Source organism: Taudactylus pleione, unplaced genomic scaffold (genome assembly GCF_031769625.1).
Source record: "Taudactylus pleione unplaced genomic scaffold, aTauple2 ptg000041l, whole genome shotgun sequence".
Classification (NCBI taxonomy): Eukaryota; Metazoa; Chordata; class Amphibia; order Anura; family Myobatrachidae; genus Taudactylus; species Taudactylus pleione.
In genome coordinates this window covers 12,096,407-12,117,929 of record NW_028284443.1, presented here as the reverse complement: position 1 = coordinate 12,117,929, position 21,523 = coordinate 12,096,407, and the positions used below count along the sequence as shown (strand labels likewise).

Sequence of the window (21,523 nt, the reverse complement as noted above, 5' to 3'; positions counted from 1 at the left end):
TATTTAGTAAATTACATTACTAATGTGTAAGTACCAAAGGATTTAGCAGTTTGCCATTTATAAGAACAGGGAGGGTTATTTTTACTGTAATTTGGGTAAATCATACTTGCCAACTCTCCCTCATTGTCAGAGAGACTCCCTGAAATAGTAGCAAACTCCCTGTCTCCCTGAAGAGTTCAGCAATCTCCCTGATTGCACCTTACCCCCATTATGTAGCTGTTATATTAATTAAAAACAGAGATCTACACATTCAAATGGGATAATTTCCCTGCATTGGTTACAAGGTATACGTTTATGATGCCGGCGGTCGCTATGCCGACCGCCGGCATCTCCACTACAGAATCCCGGTGAGGGTTACTTAACCTACGCCGGGAGACCGGCGCCCGGCATTCCGATCAAAGGGATGCCGGGCGCTGAGCGCGGACAGCCGCGGGGGGGGGGGGACGACTTAGGGTTAGGCACCCCCGGAGGTTAGGTTTAGGCTAGGGGGAGGGAGGGTTAGGGTTAGGCAGGGGTGGTGCCTAACCCTAAGTTCCCCCCGAGGGACGGCGCAGAAAGGGGGGGTTAGGTTTAGGCACAGGGGGGGAGAGGTTAGGGTTAGGCACCCTAGAGGAGGGTTAGGGTTAGGGGGCAGATTAGGTTAGGAAATACTTACCTTTCGGACGATCGGGATTTCCTTCCACGTCGGGCTGGCGCTGCCGGGATTTGATGTAACATATCGATTCCGGTTATAAGGCACAGTGATCACTATGGCTACATGCATTTTCTGATAAGTATCAGTGTGTTTTCATCAACAAATAGATCTTACCAACTGCTTTGGGGCTCATTTACATTTGGATGCAAGTCAGTTGTATGACACGCCTCTCAGATGTAGCCGTACACGTCCTCTGTAACGCGTGCTCATAGGTGGTGGTTTCACAATCTCCCTGAAATGCTTTTTTAAAAATAGGCAAGTATGAGGTAAATAAGAAGTTCAGATTTGCTTGGGAATTGTTTTGCCTTCTTCTGGATAAACACATAATTACAATAGGTCCTTTTGTGAATGTCACTGGCTATCAATGTCTACAAACTGTTTTCTAACAAACAACCATCCCAATATCTGGGGGGAAAAAGCAGCATCACAGCAACAAAATCAATTACATGTGCCCTGTTAGTAAAGTTGTTTTATTTTGTGTGTAATACTGTAGCTGTTCTGTTTCTTTTGTTTATTCATTAATAAAGGCCAGTTTTAATAATTGACAAGAGGGGGTGACACCAAAATAGCAGAGCTGTTCTACTCTTTTGGAGTCACCCACTCTGATGTTGTCACTGAGCAGCAGTGACACTGTGCCGGGAGTCGAGAGTCTGGGGGCTGCTCAGCAGCTCCTGGAGCACTGGGAAAGTGTCAGGTTATGGCCTAGGATCGACCGTTACTCGCCCCAGCTTCCCGATCCCTCATGTGGTCAGATGTCAGGTGCGGTGGCGAGTGGTGCACTGAGCATTATGCCTAGGGGCCATGTAGACATCCATTAGCTGTGCTGTGCCTTGGTTGCTGCGCCTGCCATCATGGACGCAGCCATGACAGTCCTCATCACCTGACTACCCTTTTTCAATGGTAGTATGGGGGTTGTCAGCTGACGCTGTCCTCCAATGATCTGCTACCTCAGGGTATTTAACCAGCCTCTAGTCAGCAGGAAGTTGCCTGTTCAACGTTGTCACTACCTTGTGTATACTTGCCATCACCTCATTCCAGGTTCCCTTATCATGATACCCTTGAGTCTCTAGTGCCATCTTTTTGTGCAACAGTGCATTCAAAACATCCTGCCTGTGTGCCATACAAGTGCCATCTCCTTGTGTAACAGTGCGTCCGAACATCTTGCCTGTGAGCCATACAAGTACCACCCTCCTTGTGCAGCAGTGCACCAAAACACCTTGCCTGTGTGCAGTCATCAGTGCCACTTCTTGGTCCAGCAGTGCGTCAAAAACCCTTTACCTGTGTACAATTACAAATACCAACTCCTTGTGCAACTGTACTTCTTCCTGAAGTATATCTCTTGGGCCATTGTTGTTTTATCTTTATTGCTGTGGGTATTGGATAACTGACAAAGGGGCCGTGACCTGCCTGCTGAGTGCAGCTTAAATCCATATACCACTTTGAGGGGTCACTGGTGAACACCTCCCAGCAGGTTAGACTCTGCGCCTTTGGTCAGGTCTTGCCAACATCCGATATTCGTGGATGAGGAAATCGTATATAGAGGCCCCACGCCTCCGATTTCTCCCTCAACCCGGGACCTCAGCTTTCATCCCCTCAGTAGGGGATTTCCCGAAGTCAAATGTGACAGAAAGCCCCCCCAGCATGACGATAATGGGGGCATGATACATAGTCACACCTCCAAAATGTCATACGCCAAGGGGCATCACAGTAGACATCTAGCACGCCCCCTTCCATGTGCTCGTGCAAAATGTCTACAGTTAAAAATACATAATTTTAAATGTATTTTAAAGGCATTTATTTATGTTTCATTTAGTAAAAAAATGTGTATAATTCTAAAAGAGTGCCTCAACTTTATTAGGATTCTGGGTAAGATGGTTGATAATGACATGGTCTTGCCTGAGTGCTTTATCAAGAATTAGGATCTGGCTTACATAGTTTGACAGAATAAGTTAAGAGGGGCATCCACTACACGATTTTAGCAGGCGATTGAACGATAACGACGTTGTTATCGTTCAAAAATTGTTTATAAATCGTGCAGTGTATGGTCGTTAACGATCAACGATGCGCGCTCCCGCTGGTCATTTGATCGTCTTGTCAGTCGACTGAACACGCAGGGCAATTTCACTTGATCTATTAAAGATAGTTTGCAAATTGTTTGCAAATCGTTCAGACTGAAAGATAAAATTCCAAGGTAAAATCGTTTAGAGATTGGACAGGGAGTAGATAGTCTAGTGGATGTGCCCCTTTACTTAGGATTCTGCCCAGTATTGGCTGATATACAGTTGGAATGTCTTGGACTAAAAGTATCATTACAAACTCTTCTACTTCTAGTGTATATAATGTTTCAAATTTTTATTTTAGATTGCTAGTCTGCACAAAATGTTCTATCGCAATAAAAATGTTAACACAAAATCATCATATAACTATATATTTACTTGTTGGCTGGTTCCTAAAAGATTAATGGTTTAACAAAGCTTGTGTACTTTCCCACCAGTTCTGTACCAAAGTGCATTGTTACTTGACATAGTGCTGTAAAACAGAGAACCTTTGTTAGAGCCATTCATTATAACAATTCATTAAAAAATGCACGATGACCACAAAGGAAATGCTTTCCTCTATATTATACATATAGGCCATTAAACTAATTATTATACAGCATTCTGTCCAAGCATGAACAGGCAATGTGAATAATAATACATTCCTCTGCACGTGATTATGCATTTCTTGATAATCTTATTTTTCGCCTGAATTTTAATATTTTTCTTATTCATAACTGACATTTGTAAAAAAAAAAAAAAAAAAAAAATGGATTTTTGTTTCAAAATGTATTTTAATAGCTGGACACATTTTAGAATACTTATTGAACAGTATAAAATCTAAGCATGTTGAAACAGTATATTATATTTTAAGCAGTATTGCTTTTGGTGCTTTGCTGGTTGGCAAAATGTACAGTATAGCTAAATCACCGAAGGGCAATGTTCAACTCAGGATCTGCTGTAATCTAGAAAGCCTCTTATTAAACACTACGGTTCTTTGCAGGCTATACAGAGTTGTGCGTTTGCAGAGATCTCTCTGACTTTAGATGAATCTCTTGGAATGGTGCAAGTGCATGCTGATAATGATGACAGTATGAAACCAAACGTATGCATAGGGCTAGTGCAGTCGCTTAGATGCATCCAACTCTGCATACTGACAAATATCCGCGTTTAGGTCCGTGTATGTAATGTGAGTTTAACTGCAGCCGACTTGCACGTAACTGTGAATCAGCCTCTGAGTCAGGGGCGTATCTATAATGGGTGCAGGGTGTGCGGGGCACATGGGCCCCTGGGTCCAGGGGGGCCCCGCACCACACACCCTGCACCCATAGTATTACTTACCTCTCTGGAGTCCCACATCTGTACGGGGGTCCGGCGCTGCAAAAACTACTTGAAAATGGCCGCCGGCCATTTTCCCGTCGTTTGCGTATGCACAGTACAGGGAAAATGGCCGCCGCGGACATTTTCCCGGTGACCTGCGCATACACTATAGACTCTGGGCGCACCGTAGTGCCCAGAGTCTAGAACTCCAGCGCTGGACGCGCACAGCTCAGTGCGTTGCCGGCCAGAGAGGAGGGGGCCCGTGTCGGAGACTGCACATGGGCCCCCTCCTCTCTAGAAATGCCCCTGACCTGAGTGTTCAACTTTAGCAGAAATAACAACCAGGATAAGACCATAGAAATCTCTTTCTGCAAGTGAGAATGACCAACAAGTTCCTTTACATTCATACGGGTGCTAAATGAAAGAGTACCATGCATTCTCAAAGCCTATTAATGCTATGATATTGAGATTACAAAACATTGTAGGCAACACATCTACACATACACAAACTCAATGCTGATGATATTTGCAGCGTCAGAAGTGTTAATGCTTGATAAAATGCAGTGAAATATGTTAATACTAATTTAAGATCAAACTGTTTACTATATTAGAGGGAAACTTTGAGACTTGCTAATGAGAAAAGTTTTACAGTTTTACAGTAAGTTACTTTTAAAGCAAGGAAAATACATAAAAGGACCTCTAAAAGTAATGTTCAATCCCCAGGTATATGAGCTCTTAGCGTCAGAGTAACAAAAGGAACTCCACCGGGAGTTCTACATTCCCAAACTGTCCAATTACTGTATATGCTATAGCTATGCACATCATGGTCCTGAGTTAGAGTTGGACCATTTGTTGCATCCTGAATGTACATGTAAATATATGGCTGCAAAAGTGCGGTGTTAAGGATATATTTGAAGGCACACATCTCAAGATGAGTCGAATACAAAATGCAGCAGCATTTGTACATCATACAGTATGTACAAATTCATATACTTACACCCAACTAGGCTTGTAGTGTTAGTCATACTGTAAGTGAATAAGCAGCACTGCCAATATTCATACTTAGTGTAATGTAATCAGTGGCGGGCTGGGCCGGGGGGCAGGGTGCCATGTGCCCCCCAGGCCGCAGCGTCACTGTGACACAGACTGCACCGCGTGTGCAGCGCTGAACGGACGGAGTTCGGTCAGCGCTACACAGCACAAACACACAGCCGCCGGAGCCGGCAGCTGTGTGTTTGCTTTAGCAGCTGATGAGTGTCAGACAGACTCTCATCGGCTGCTGCTCAAACTGCCAGAGCCGGACATCTTCCGGCTCCCGCAGTGGGTAATGGGAGTGACGCGTCACTCCCATCACGCGTCACTCCCATAATGCAAAGCGGCGGACGGAGGAGCTGTTCTCGGCGGCGGGACCAGGAGCAGGAGCGGGTGTCAGGTAAGTGTTTTTTTTTTTTATATTATGTGTGTTTACTGCGGGGGGTCTGGCACTATAAAGGAGGAGACCACTACTGGGGGCACTACAAAAGGGGGGGGACTACTACTACTGGGGGCACTACAAGGGGGGGAGGACTACTACTACTGGGGGCACTACAAGGGGGGGGACTATTACTGGGGGCACTACAAGGGGGGAGACTACTACTAGGGGCACTACAAGGGGACTACTACTAGGGGCATTGCATGGGGGGGAGGGGACTACTACTAGGGCACTACATAGGGGGGAGGGGACTACCACTGGGGGCACTACATAGGGGGATCACTGCTGGGGGCTTTATATAAAGGGCAATAGTGGGGGTACTGCATAGGGGGAAGACTACAACTGGGGCCACTATTTAAGGGGCACTGCATAAGGGTTACCACTACTGGGGGCACTATATAAGGGGCTTACTACTGGGGGCACAAGGGGCACTGCATAGGGGGGATCACTACTGGGGGCACTACTCGAGGCCTGCATAAGGGTGTCCTCTCCTGAGGGGGGGGGGGGCGCCGCAGCACGTACGTTCTTTCGGGCACCCTGGCTGCACGCTACTCCTCTGCCAGGGCCGCCTGCATGCATTTGCCCCCCAGGCTAAAAGTTGCCAGCCAGTCCCTGAATGTAATGAATGTTGTAATCAGATGAAGGGTGGGTGTAATTTGATTGACATACTGGAAGGATAATAGGTAGCACTCTGTCCTAACTATCACTGCGCAGTTTCTCTTTATTGTGCAAGTGTACTGATATGTCTGCCAGTTTATCCTCCGTTATGTTATAACGTTTACTGATCACAGTAAAGTTTATCCTGCAATCATTAAAATACTCGTATAGGCATACTCTGCAAGAGAGAATAGTGTCCTGACAATATTATTAATAATTGCAAAAGTTAAATTTTCCATATAAAATGGAATTAAATACAAACACCCCATCATCCATAATTTATTAGTTTTTAAACCAATGGGAACCGTTGTTCCTGTATTTGAAATGTAAATAAGGACCCGCATAACTTGGCAATAAACAGCCCTAACACTAATGGATGAAAAACTGTCCGCTGGAGAGGTCAGAACACAAACAACTAATCAGAATCATCATCAGCTCGCTATCTTTAAAAAAGGTAAACAAATCTGGTCTAATTAGTTTGCATCAACATTGGGATGTGATAAACTTCCATAAAAGTGATGCAAATGTACTCCAGGTATGTCTGACTGACCCTTATTTTGAGTCTATACGCATCAGGGGCCACAAGTCTCAGAGATTCAAATCTAACGGCCTGGTTCAGAGATGAACACTAAAGACACAACTGCTGCACTGTGCTAAAATATGCAAAAGCCACAGGAGGCTTATTAAGTAAAAAGACACCCGAACTGCTGGATTCCTTGATCCGCTGCCTTTGGATCAACTGCGTGAACATCAGGCATCTGAGTGGGTTACATTCAGGATGTTCATCAAAATCACTCTGCTGGGGCCACTGGCTTCAGCACACCCAGAAAATGGGGCCGGCACACCTCCATTTTTTGGAACACTGCTCATCACCGCCCCCAAATACCAGCAGCATGTCAGCCATGTCAACTATGCTGCTGCTTTTGGGGCACTGGGAGCAACTTTGCAGGACCTGACTTGCATATGCACAATGCGGCTCCTACACGTGCGCAGATCTTCAATCATCGGACATTTACGTGAACGTCAGATTTCTGTAGATCTCTGAAGCAAGCCCTAAGTACAGATACTTATTGGTACACATGCGAAGTATGAAAATGTATATATGTTTGCTACACAAATTGACTTATGTGCAACTGTAAACAAAATTATGCTCTATGTGCAGATAATTATGCACTACACACACATAGTTGTATGTAAGGAATCAGTATGTAATACCGCCGGCTGTATGGCAGCGGTGCTAATCCCGACAGGGGTGAAGATCCCGATCGCTAATTGAAGTAAGTACTGCTAACCTTACCCCCTACCCTAACCCTCCTTTAGTGGTGTCTAAACCTAATCCCCCCTTCCCCTAGCCTAAACCTATCCCTTCCAAAGGGTGCCTAACCCTGCAGTGCAAACCCATTGCACGTCCCACTACACTGCAGGAACTATTGTATCTGCCAGCTGATACACAAATTAATTAGACAGAGCACCATGTATGGCTTTGCTAAATAGGCTGGCACTCTATAATGTTATGCATATCACACTGCCATCAGCTAGATTTCTTAAAATTACACTGGACACCAGATATATCTGTGCATCAGGGCCAGATTAAGGCTTGTGGGGGCCCTGGTGCAACTAAGTTGTGGGGGCCCCCAACAAGCCACACTGAGCCTCCCCCCTACCCCTCGCCTCACCTAGCCTACCCCTACTGATTACTTACCTTCAGGCTCTGTGTTGTGAATGTAGCAGCACAGTCAGCGCTGCTGCATAGAGCTCAGATCTAGTGATCGGACATGACTGGAGGACTCAGGAGCCTCTCTGCGCTCTATGCGGCAGTGCTGACTGTGCTACTGCATTCACAACAACACAGAGCCGCGGCAGCTCAGCCCCCATATATAAATACAATAGTCCGGCACAACTTATACTCCAAAAGATAGTTTACTTGCCTTGGTGCCCTCCCCGGGTAAGAAGCTCACTCCAACAATATCAAGGTACAAAGGCGGCACTTATAAGACTTGAAACAAAGATGAAGCACTAGGTCAGCTTATTGCCAACGTTTCAATCTCTTTAATTTGAGATTTTCCTCAGGGACCAACTAAATACAATACACCAACATGTATATATATATATATATATATATATATATATATATATACACAAATAGAACACTCACTCAGGTGATACGAATTGTGCAGTCGCCCGGGAACGCGGGACGGGGAGAATGATGTCATCACACGGAGTCACTCACCATCCCCCCAGGACCGTCCTCTATACAAGAAACTAGTGACAACCCCAACCACAAACCTTAAAAACAAAGCACAAATAATGTCATATTCCGGCTGATCCATATAATGTGTAGCCCAAGTAACTTACTGCACAATTCGTAGCACCTGGGTGAGTGTTCCCATTTGTGTATATATACATGTTGGTGTATTGTATTTAGTTGGTCCCTGAGGAAAATCTCAAATTAAAGAGATTGAACGATGGAAATAAGCTGACCTAGTGCTTCATCTTTGTTTCAACTCCTATGAGTGCCGCCGTTGTACCTTGATATATATAAAGGGGCGTTGTGGCCCCGAAACGTCGGCTACACTTACTATGAATATAATCCAGTTATAATTCTAAATTCCCGGAGTGCCGCTGTTTTCTTTACTTCTATATTATATATATCATATGGGATGCAGTCAGGAAGCTGATGGACGGCTTCCCGACTGTCTAATCCCGGCAAGGGGTCAAATGACAGGCGTCGATATCCCGATGCCTGTCATTTTACCTACGCCGGGAGCCCGACACCCGGTTTACCAATCGAAAGTAAGCTGGGCAACGGGCGCGGACAGCCGCGGGGGTGGGGGGTGGGTGGTAGGGTTAGGCACCCCTCCGGGAGGTTAGGTTTAGGCTAGGGGAAGGGGGGGGGGTTAGGGTTAGGCACCCCCAGGGGGAGGATAGGGTTAGGCACCGCCCCGGGGGACTTAGGTTTAGGCACTTATAGGCGTATTAGGGGGTTAGGCACTTGGGGGGGTTAGGGTTAGGAACCCCTAAGGGAGGGTTAGGGGGTAGAATTAGGTTAGTAAATACTTACCTTTGACGATCGGGATTTCCTCCTCTGCCGGGATTTGAGGGTAAATCGTATGTATTTCATATTATATATACATACACACACACGTACATACTAACAAACATATACAGAATACACACACATAAATACATATACATACAGAGTATAGACACACTAACACATACCAACTAACACATACACAGTATACGCACATTAACACATACTGTATATACAATAACATATACAAAAACACATCCATACACAATAAAACAGTACATATACACACTTAAATTTTTATGCAGCTGCTGCTCGCATCATTAGGCCCGCCCCCACGCGGAATAATGCTGCGATTCGTGGGTGATATGGAGGTGGGGCTTGCCACATTGACTTCGCCCCCACTTTGGCCAGGGTAGCAGGGGTAATTGGTCAACCAGCGGGGGGTTTCTATGTACTCAGAAACCCCCCCAGCGTGCCCTACTGGTGGGGGCCCCGAGACGGCCACCCCTATCGCCACTCCCTTAATCTGGCCCTGCTCTGCATATTGTACCAGATAAGGTTAAAGAGTAAGAAACTTTGCACCTTGGTAAACCCATGTTGCACTGCATGTGGGGGAGATTTAAACTGGAAATATTTAGATTTGGGTGGGGTGTGTCCAAACTGAAATCTAAATTGTGGTGTAAAAATAAAGCTATCCAGTATATGTTGACAGCCAGTATTTACCCTGCATGCAAAAATTGCATTTACACCCCTTGCATTGCAACTTGGTTTGTTCCAGATACAAAGTTAATTGCTGTTTTTGCTTTGCTCACTACTCATAATCAGCCTAGCGTTCCCGGTAGGGTGTTTAGAGAGGTGTCACGCCCTGCCTGGTTTCAAAAGGGCAGAAGGGGCCCTGCCCCAGTTGGAAGCGCACCGCTAAAACAGCCTGCCAGGTGCCACCCCCACCCGCAGGCCGCAGTGTCCAGCGGGTGGGAAAAATAGCGGTGCAGCGGTACTGCCAGTGAATGAATGCCGGGAGCATGTGCCCGGCGTCTTTTCACTGACACAGGAGAACTTGGGGGCAGCCCAGTATGTCTATGTGCTGGGCATGCCCCCAAGAGTGATGAAAAGGGGGTGCATCTTAAAGACACGCCCCCTTTACTTATGGCTTTTTGAGCACGTACCAGAGTGCCCTTTCTCTTGGTCCGACGCCGGACCTAGAGTTAACACTATCAGCCCCTGGGTATCTATAGCTCTGCATGTTATCTTTGCATGTATAGAGTCCAAAAATGATTTGAAGCATCATAATGAGATGAATGAAAGGAGCACAGGGCAGGATACTGAAATAGCTTAATGGGATAGAAATAAAGCAACATTAAGAAATTTCCTTCTTCAAGTGCTGTGAGTTACAGAATGGGAAGAAAACAGCGTTTTACAATTTTTATTTTATTTGTTGAGAGGTGGGGAGGGGTTGGTGGTAAATATAATTTAATGTTTAATGTGATATTCTGCTTGTGAGAATAGTTAGTGTAATTTATATGGGATGTGGTCTGCATCCCGGCAGTCGGGGTGTCAGCGGCCGGAATCCCGACTGCTGACATCCCAATGGTAAGTATTGTGGTTAGGGGGTGGGTTAAGTTTAGAGTTTAGGCACTAGGGGGAGGGTTAGGCTGCAGGAAAGGTTAGGGTTAGGCTGCGGGGGGAGGAGGGTTAGGCTGTGGGGGGAGGATACTTACCTAATCATGTCGGGATTCTGTCAGTATTCTGACCGCCAGCATCCTGGACGGCACCCAACCCATTAATATTGATTACAATGCCTGGTTTGTGCGGTGTGTAGCAGCAGTTTATATCCAGGGATGCAATCAGGAAGTCGGCTTCCCGACTGTCATATCCCGGCGAGGGGGAAATGACCGGCGAATAGATATAGACGCCACTCATTTCACCGATGCCGGGAGCCGCAAGCAGACAGCCACGGGGGGAGGGGGGGAGGGTTAGGTTTAGGGCTCCCGGGGGGGACTCAGGGTTAGGCACCCCCCCGGGAGGTTAGGGTTAGGCTAGGGGGAAGGAGAGTTAGGCACCCCCCGGGGGACTTAGGTTTAGGCAGCGGGGAAGGGGGCGTTGGGTTTAGGCACTTAGAGGGGGGATTAGGGTTAGGCAACCCTAAGGGAGGGTTATGGTTATGGGGGTAGGTTAAATTAGTTCATCCCCAGGTAAGGACTATCAGGATTTCCAGCGCTGTCGGGCTGCCGCTGCCGGGATCTGTTCCTCTGTCGGCCTGACGCTGCCAGGATTCGAACTGCCCGCCATGCGGCCGGCGGTATTACATACAGGTTCCTATATCCACATCACATCTGCACACCTTTGGTTAAACCATGCAGGTGTGAAGCTCAGTCTCTCTTCCTTCAGATTCTTACTGGTGAACAGCAAACTGGTGCAGGCTTAATAGCAGCAAAGTCTGTAAAGCTATGGTAGGTGTAGTAGTGTACAGTTACCAATGATGACATGGGTGCTTCATGTCAATAAGCAAAGTAGATCTTTATGTGCATCTTTCAACTTTACTCTTCAAAACAATTCACTTTACAATAGCAGTAGGTTCACGTAGCATAAGAGCTGACACTTTTGCATTTTGCCAATCTAAATCCCCTCACTGTATTCCCGGCTCACACTATTCAATTGACATTCAGGATATGCTAGTAACATCTTAACCAAACTAATACTTCACCCGGCACTTTCTGTGTTCTGTAGTCTCCCTCTTGGAACTCAGATATGTTGGAGCAGATTAACATACAGGCTCAATGCAAATAGGAGTTAGGCTTACTTGGAATTTAGCAAACTTGAAAACTGACATGTTGGAGACCCGATCCTTCCTATGGGAAGGAGGTCACTGGTTTGCGGAGAGGGATCTGAATGGATACCTCTACCAACGCACAGCAACCTTTGGCTGTGCAGTAGGCATGACCTCAGGTCACGCATGCACAGTTAGCCGGACGGGCACAGAAAAGTATCACTACTACGTCTGTAGCAGTGAGATTAATCACAGTGACAGCTACTCTCGGAGAAGCTGTGCCTGCACCGCAACAATATTGAAATCAACCAGTACTTAAGTATCCACCAACGTAATTCGTGGTGAGTTGGAATTATACACATATCATTAACAGTACAGACTAGAACAAACACCATAGACCACCATCAGCTTTTCATGCTGGGTGTTAAACACCTGGCTAATATGTGCTGTAAAAACTGTAACACCTACTCGAAAGTAGAATAAGTGCTTACTCATGTTACACAATAAAAATAAATTGTGCCTTGGGGTTATTTTTTTCTAACTTGTTCGTTAGACTAAATACATTGAACAAAATTCCTGAGAAATATTATGCACAGAGGTTTACTATTATCTGGCCTATTAAAATTCAGGACCAGGATCATATGTGCACCATACCTGCATCTAGTAAGGAAAACATCTGGTGCTCCTGCATGTGATAGGGTTTAAGAACTTAGAGCTTGATTCAGCAAGGATCGCAGGTGCTAATATGCATGCAATCAGCCGATTGTTGCGTTCTGCGCATGTATCGCAGTGCGCAAACTAGCTATTACGATCACGACTGCGATCGCAGAGGCTACGCAGACCCCTCGTAGACTGATTGACAGGTTAGTGGGTGGTGACGGGAGGGGAGGTGGTCTGGGAAACGCAGGCATGCCACTGCGTTCGCACGCCATTGCAGGGGCGTGCATAAATCAGCCACTGTGATGCCATGCGCAGTGTGAGGTCTCATACCGTGCGTGGAATTTAGCAATTCCTGGGAAAGGTCTGGTCTTCTGCAAGTGTGCGAATGGGTCCGATGTTACCAATTATTTTGCTATGTTGCTAAAGTATGCTGATGTAGGGGAAATGGGCGTCCGTATGTTAGGCTGTGATCGCAATGCGAATACAATTATTTGCATATCACTGCTGATATTAGCAACTGCGTTGCGTGCGTGCGTATTAGCAGAATAGCAATCCTTGCTGAATCAGGCCCTTACTGCACCAATTTATGGTAACGGACTGCTTAGGTTCTTTGCTTTGAATATAATAAGGCTTGAACAGTTTCCTTTGTGTCTGATTTTCCTCAAATTTGCTTACTACTGCATACATATTACATCTGGATCTGAAAGTCTTGAACACTCACACGTTTGCAGATTGTGAATAAAATAATTTTTGGCCTTTTGTTTTTTTTGATGTGGGCGAATTAACTACTTTAGCCTACAACAATAAGATTGTAAAGGCACCCTGGTGAATACTAATATATACAGTATGAGAGGCAGAGCCGGCCCTAGCCCATTTGGTACCCTAGGCAAAAATGTTACTGTTGCCCTCCATACGGAGCTGAACAGCCCCTCAGGAAAAAAAAACAGGTGGCCCTCCTTATGGCCACAGTCCTAGTGCCCGCCTACTTTATTCAATAGTGACCTGGGCCTAGTACCCAGGTCACTTACACCTAATAGGGCAATAACTCCCTCTAGGGCCTAATGCCCCCTATGTAGCCCAGGCCTTGCGCCTGCCTATATGCCCTCAGGCCTAGTGCCCGACAACCCTTGTGGTCTAGGGAGGGGGTATATGGTAGGCCTCATGGAGGGCCTACCTGCTCCGTTGGAAGAGGCTGCGGGGGGGGGGAGCTTCGTTGGCTCTTTTACTTTCCACCCCTACAGTCCTCTCCGACTGTCTTCCTTCTTGATCACGGCATCTTCTGGCCTCTTCCGCGGCAGCCGGAACTCTTGCCGTGACGCTCTCTTCTTCACTCCTCCCTCTCCGCAGCCGTACTGCCTTTTCCCGCTCAGCGGCGTCTGATACAAGATGCCGCGAGTGGGTGGAGCTATGATGTGGCGAGCCGCGATTGGCTCATCGCGTCTGCCTTCTATTGGCTGCTGGTCCGCGAGCCGGGTTTTGCTCGTGGCCAGAGCCAAACACCCGCTGCGGCAGATGCTATACCAAGTCTACCGGGTGACAGGCTATAGTAAGCCCGCACCCGAAGCCAAATCCTGCCCAATGATTGACCGACACCAAGTCCTACCCGCCGCCTATGCCTCCCCGGCGCTGGGAGCAGAAATAGCATCCCAGCGCCAGATGCTGAAGTGTCCCGTAGGAGACACATCTCCCCCTGCTATGCCAGTGCTGGGATCAACCACTTAATCCCAGCACGGCTTTCCACACGGCAGAAGCAGGGCAGGGGGAGGGGCATGCAGCACCAGTGGGGGGGGGGCTGCAGCCCCTAGGCATATATCTAATGGCAATGTTTGATTCTCATTGTTCTGGCAGTGCAAATGCATACTGGATAATATATATATTTCTACGTTAGAGAGGAGCACAAATGTAAAAACATTTTCCACAAAATATTCTACTCATTCTGCATTTGCCATGAAATTGTGCACATTTCTTGTGCAGAAATCTGCTTTCCCCTACCAAATCACAAAGCAGAATGAATAGTCGTCATCTCTGCTCTATTCATTGATGTCACAGAGTACCGGATTCCGGCATCTACCTACCGGAAACGGTAGAGATGGTAATCTAAGAAGCAGCGCTCAGGTGGCTCCCAGCACATGCTGCTTCAACATCCTGCCAGCTCCTTTGCTCTGCAGCCGCCTGTGTCACGCTGTATGCGGTCCCGATGGCTTGTTGCTTCTCCTTCCGGTAAGCAGCTGTGGCTCCTAAATATGGCCGTTGAGAAATACTCTTAAAGGGCCAGGCGGACTGGTGGATGACATCACATGTGCGCCAAAACTCTAGTCTCTTCCTATATAAGGAGGTTCCTGATGACACTGATGCCAGAGTATAGGCTCCCAACCTTACTCCAGCGTTCCTCTATCTGTGATTGTACTGCTCGTTCATGACCTTGGCTTATCCGTGACCCAGGGGCGGATCTATAATATGTGCAGGGTATGCGTTGCACATGGGCCCCTGGGTCCAGGTGGGCCCGCACCACACACCCTGCACCCATGTTATCTAAAACCTACCTCTCCGAGGTCCCGCGTCAGGTGTCTCAGCGCTGCTCAAAACGCATTTTGTGCTTACGCTGAGAGTAAATCTCTGGGAAAATGGCGGCGACGCCATTTTCCCGGCGATCTGTGCATGCGCAGTAGACTTCTGGGCACACTAGTGCCCAGAGACTACCGATTCTGCAGTGGCCAGCCAGCCGCGTCAGTCAGCTGATGACCGTCGGGGTGAGAGGAGGGGGCCCATGACAGGGAATGCACATGGGCCCCCTCCTCTCTAAAGATGCCCCAGGCTGTCACCCGATTCTGTCTACTCCCTGGTACTGACTATAAATTTAGCAAAATATGAATTTACTGATACTATACAGAATGGTGAAGGAAAAGCAGAACTCAAAGTTGTTGTTTTTTTTTTTTTAACATGTAGGGCACTATGGGGGGAGATGTACTAAGCCTAAGAGAGAGATAAAGTGGACATAGATAAAGGGGTCAATTCACTAAGCCTTGGAGAGAGAGAAAGTACCAGCCAATCTGCTTCTATTACTTTACAGGCGGTGTTTGAAAAATGACAGGAGCAGATTGGTTGGTACTTTATCTCTCACCAAGGCGTAATACATGTACCCTATGACTATAAAGGCAGAATTACACTTTAACACTATGGGAAGCAATGCTCTAGTTCTTACCAAATACAGGTCACCTCTTTCATGCAGAGACATAATTGGAGCGCCATTGTGGTGCATGTGATTAGCAATTTTTACAAGCCAGGTGATCAATGTATCAAACTTAATTTCATGTATAGATCATCTTTATCTGCTCTGATTATATATTACAAAAATTCAATGAACATTATTTATTTTAGTCTTAAAATGGAAAAGCAACATGTTGAGAGGCTTCTAACAAGCCTGTATTATCATACAATATTTATATGAATAAGACAAACATTTATAAAGCTAACATTATGAACCTTTCAAATTGCTTTCAACTATTAAATAGTTAACCTAGTCACATATAAGGCTTAGAAATGTAGTTGCCTTTTAGTATGTTTTGTTTAAGAAGCGAAATTTGTACAGTATTTAAAAATATCTGGCGTTATAAAGCAAACACTGTTCTGTGTGTGAGCAGAGGATACACAGATAATGAAAAACATTGCAAGTTGGAGCTTGTGAATGACTTTTAAAATAATTCACATTCCATCAACAAATAGATCACATAAGTGCAATTCATAGATGCCAGTAAAAAAAATCATCTACTAGCATTTGAATAGTCATCTGTCTACAATATTTATCATGTAAATATTTTGTAGGTCAAACACTGCTAGTTACAGAGCCCACCATATACTTATTATAGCAGCACAGATAAGTAGGCCAATGCTGGCAACCTAAATGATAGTTAGTATCCACTGATGTTTATTTTGTTTTCCAATAATGTTGGATTTGACTGATGGGTGGATTGTGCACTGTGAGTTTGGCAGAGACACAGGATAAATGGGAGAATCACTGGCACTGATGTAATGCTGGTCACTTTTAAATAAGGAACAAATATGCATGGCAATTGAGAGCAGGCAAACAGCTTTAGGAGTCCAGATTTTATTCCAAAGCTCAGACAAAAACTTGGCATCCTCTCTCTCCTGCTGTCTATTGTTGGGTACTATGTCAGCTCTGAATTGAAACTCTATTAAGGTATGTGCACACAAGTGTGTTTTCACCATAGAACACTATTTTTTATATTTGTTTATCATGTTTTTATTTTTTATTTTTTTTACTTAAAAAAAAAAAAATCAAACTAAAAGTAGGTTTCCAATGTAAACATGTGTGTTGAAACACATATACATGTTTAGATCTGCACCCATATACTCAAGAAAGACAACTGCAGCAAGTGTATTTCTCAAAACAGGACAAGGAAAGAAAAAAACCCAAACAAACAAAAACAAACAGTACAATAATTTATGTGAATTGCTATTGCTTTCATCATAGCATATTATCTGTTTTACTTTGTCCAATTTAATAAATAATTTGTAGCAGATAAAATTAGTAGCAGAAAAAAATGCATTTGCACAAGGGTATAGCTGAATGGAGAATAAAAGTAGTAACTAATAAAAATGACTATATAAAAAAAATTAACTAAAGCTAAGGGAATAAATCTCGTTTAAGGATACCAGACATGGATGATGTCAACAATGTCTATCATTTTTTTTTTTTTTTTTTTAAGTTTGCATTTTCAGCATGCAACAAGAAACCCCTCTGAGAACATTTCCACTGTAACTATCTACAGGAGTGGTGATGAGTATTGTGACAGTATATAATAAATGTAACATTTTCACAATCTTTAAAAAAATATACATAATATAGACACCCCTCACATGTTACACTTATTACTGGCTTAGGTAATATGGTACTAAATAGATCCTGGAAGAACCCATTGGGTTATGAAATAAGGTATAGTGTTGGTGGCTGGCTAAAATGAACATTATAATTTAGGTGTGCTCATTTGTGAATCAACAAACTGTTTAATAAATGTTATAAATATTACCTCAATATATGGGATGATTTTGCAAGAGAAATCCTCCAGCAACCACTTTTTCGACAGTTCGTGAAATATTACCAATGGTAAGCAGAAAAATATAATCAAAAAGTCCCAGAAGGCCAAGTTTGCCAAAAGTGAGTTGGATATACTTCTCATATAGTAATTGTGGCAAACTATGCACATCACTGCCATGTTGCCCATAATCCCAATAACAAATATAATAATGGATAAGCACATAACTGCATAAGCACCATATGAATCTTCTGTCAGTGGGTAAAATGGGTTCTTTATGTGCAGTTTTTTATTGGTTGTATTTTTTGGTACCAATGCTTGGTTAACTTCCATATTATCAGAAAACACTTTCAAATCATTGGTTGCAAAGGGAACGGATCCATTTAAGAATAATGTTTGGGGTTCACTCTCTTTTCTTGCATTTGGGATTTGTAAAGTTTCATTCAAATCCACTAAATTATTTTTTTCATTGTGGATTCTGTTTGAGTTATCATCACTTCTCTTCCACTGCTTCTCATAGGTTTCTCTTCTATTTCTAGAATGGATGTTTCTGTTTGCCCCATTGTCTGGCATATCAGCACTATACCTGGTGTACATGGCTGTGTTGCTCACCTTTCTATGCTCCCAGGGAAAGGTTTCAGATTGCATGTGTGTTGCTGGTGTTCTGTTTCCTTCTTGCTTGTCATTTTGCTGATGTATATTCTGTTCAGTCAATATAGGTTTTATGGACTTCCGTAATCTCCCATGTATAAATTTACAAATAATATTCCTTAAAATACCATGCTGAGTAGAGTTCTCATCAACAGTTTGGCTGCTTGTTGTTCTAGAATAAACTTTGCCAGGGGAAGGAGAGAGATCATGGCACCATCTTGTGCCATCTTCATGTTGCACAATATCTAAATCATGCAATTCATGGTTGATCACTATTGAAGTACCAAAGAAAGCAAAAAATAGGGAGTAAAATGGTAACTGCATGTTTGTAATTAAACATTCAGTTAAAAAGCAAGAAATAAACGGATTGTTCCATACATGTCACTTGATCCAAGAGTGCTGGACAAAAGCAGAGAGAAGAGGGAGAAATGATATGGTGTAAATAAATGACACACTCCTTGGGATTGTGTTACACCTTTCTTACAGGTGTAGTACTGGAGGCTTATAGAATGAAATGGACAACGCAGTTTAAGGTGCTGAAGCCATTCCAGTATTGGTGCACAAGCAGTTAGCAGAAAAAGTTAAGATTGCTAATGCTGTACATCCATACAAACACTGGGCTCCACCCTTCTTGTGCCACTGTCTTTGTAAGAACTGTTAGCTTTATCCTGACTGCTCATTTACATTTTCTTCCTCTGCTCCATAGATAAGCTTAGAGACAGCTCTTCCTCCTCCTAATAATCACAAATGAAAATAATCCCTCTCAGTTGAGAGTAAACAGGTTGCAGAGATGTCATCAGATCAGATTAAAGGCTGGGCACAAAAAGCTAGCGAGGGCAGGCATTCACAGAGCAACAGATAGGACAATTCCATATAATTTCCCTTTGTCTGAGTTCTAGATAGGTGAGGATAAGGTGAAGCTGTGCGGGTTGTCAAGGAGCAGGAGGAGAGGGACCTCTGCCTATGAAGCTTCTTCTCCTAGGCTGTAGTGCTGCTGCTGTCACTGCTGTACATGTAGAGAAGTGCTGAAGAGCCCCGCCTGCAGGTCTCACAAGACTATTATCTGCGCCTGTGTGGGGCTGTAAACGAGACAGCCAGCCTCCTCCCTTCTACACAGCATATCTCCATCTAATGTCACTTTGAACAATTATCACACCTTACTATGTGCCTTCACGTGTATCTGGTTCCATCTGCAACAAGGGAGGCTGACCGAAACATGACTCGCATTGTTGATTTCTTTAAATGTCCTCTCACAGTTTCCAACAAAGAAAAATAATCCTTTACCACAGTACATTGTAGAAGCACTTGCGGCAGCGGTGCCATTCTCCGTCTGGGCAAAGCATAGCTAGTTCTCTTCGCACTGAAGCTGACACAAAGGCTGTGCAGGAGGAGGGAGAGTGGGGGAATGAACAGAAGCTGTTAATGCTGCAAGGAAGCAGCTGGCTGAATGCTTTCCTACCAGGGTAATCGGGAATCTCTGCTGTAGAAATGCAAAACTGATGTTACCTTGATTTGTCTAAATTATAGGTTTACAACCTGTACTTGCATGGCATCGTAAAATAGGATTTGTTAATTTGAGCCATTTGTACACTGTTGTACAATGCAAGGTGGAATAGGCAGATGCATTATTCAGAAATTCATTTGTTTAAATAAAAATGTTGAAAAAGTGTCATGTTCAAAATAAAACCTATTTTTCATTTTGCCATGAACCATAAAGAATCGCATGCATAAAAAGAAGAATGGATATTTAGATGATTAATGCTAAGTGTTCACCAATTTTTTTTTTATGCCTATGAAAGCCAGGTACAAGGAGGAGGATGAGCATGCAGGCTAGGGAAGTGCTTGAGACTGGGATTTAACAATAAAAATCCCTAACACACTAATTAGTAGAAGATGTGTTCAAACCTTTACCTCACATTGCCTCTAGGCAAACACACACATTCCTGCTGCAACCTACAGGGACGACAATGCATTGTAAATCTTATTTAATCAGTTACCTTGGGTCTGAATATATAATCATAATCATGACTGTTTTTAATGTGAATCTAGTCACATATTTTTTAAGGTAACAGTAAACTTGTCAAATTATTGTTTATTTGCCTATTTGGTAATTGTTATGACCACAGTCCAATGTCCAACTATTCCTATGAATATACTCAGACAGGACAAGATTAACAATGGGGTGGATGGAGCTACAGCTCCAGGCCTACACATAAAAATAGGCCCATAATCATGGCTGGATGAGGATAACCAGCTGCCTAGCTGGCCACACAGTTTATCGTTAATCATAAGTATCAAAATTATGTTTCTAGTTTTGTTATAAAATTATGCATTTTTAGTTTTATGTATTTAGAGAGAGGCAGATAGTATAGGATTGTACATGCCCATATGGCATTGGTCACACCCACGTAGCACTGGTCTGAGCTCCTCCTCTTCTCTTTATAGGCCCTTGAACATTTTCAGCCCCAAGCCCATGTGGCCCTTAATCCAGTCCTGTACATAAGCATATACTTAGTACTATTTACCATAACTACAAGGGGAGCACCCTATAGCATAGTAACACATAGTCATCACAACATGCAAATTGATGACAAATGACTAATTCCACTTGGTTAGTGGCATCAGGAAATTAAATTCTAAGAATTATTATTACTCTCCAGAGCTTAGTACATCTGCCCCATAATGTACAAAAACTTATAATGCATAACTTTAGGATACTTCTATAAATGAGTATCATATTTGCAGGTGCAATACTTAAGGTGCATACACACGTAAAGATTTTCTGTCAAACCATCCAACCAGTTGATTGGTTGGAATGAAAATCTGGTGAGGTATGAAAGCAAATGACAATCAGCAATTTGCTCCCAAACGCCAGAAAATGGACAAAAACTGTTGTTTGAACAAATTGTTTTGATCAAACATTTAACAAACTTGTCTGACGACCATTTTCATCTGTTTTCTGGCATTTAGGAGCAAATTGCTGATCATCAGTTACTCCCATACGTTACCAGATTTTCATTCCAACCAATCAACTAGTTGGATGGTTGGACAGAAAATCTTTACGTGTGTATGCAGCATTAGAAGCGACGAAAATACACATGTAAAGATTTCTTTTGCATGTACTGTCACTGATCCTCTTTAAGGGTGGGTATGTACTCATAAGCATTTGTAGAGCTGAA

General features: G+C 44.1%; 1 protein-coding gene across 1 annotated transcript in view; it reads right to left on the bottom strand.

Moving 5' to 3' along the window:
• Positions 1 to 19,647, bottom strand: part of GPR37 (G protein-coupled receptor 37) — a 36,655-nt gene extending 17,008 nt beyond the window's left edge. Inside the window, exon 1 of the mRNA XM_088455958.1 lies at positions 17,688 to 19,647. Coding sequence (XP_088312084.1) covers positions 17,688 to 18,668 — 981 coding nt within the window. The 5' untranslated portion in view covers positions 18,669 to 19,647. The remainder of the gene's footprint in view (positions 1 to 17,687) is intronic.
• Between the last annotated feature and the right edge of the window lie 1,876 nt (positions 19,648 to 21,523).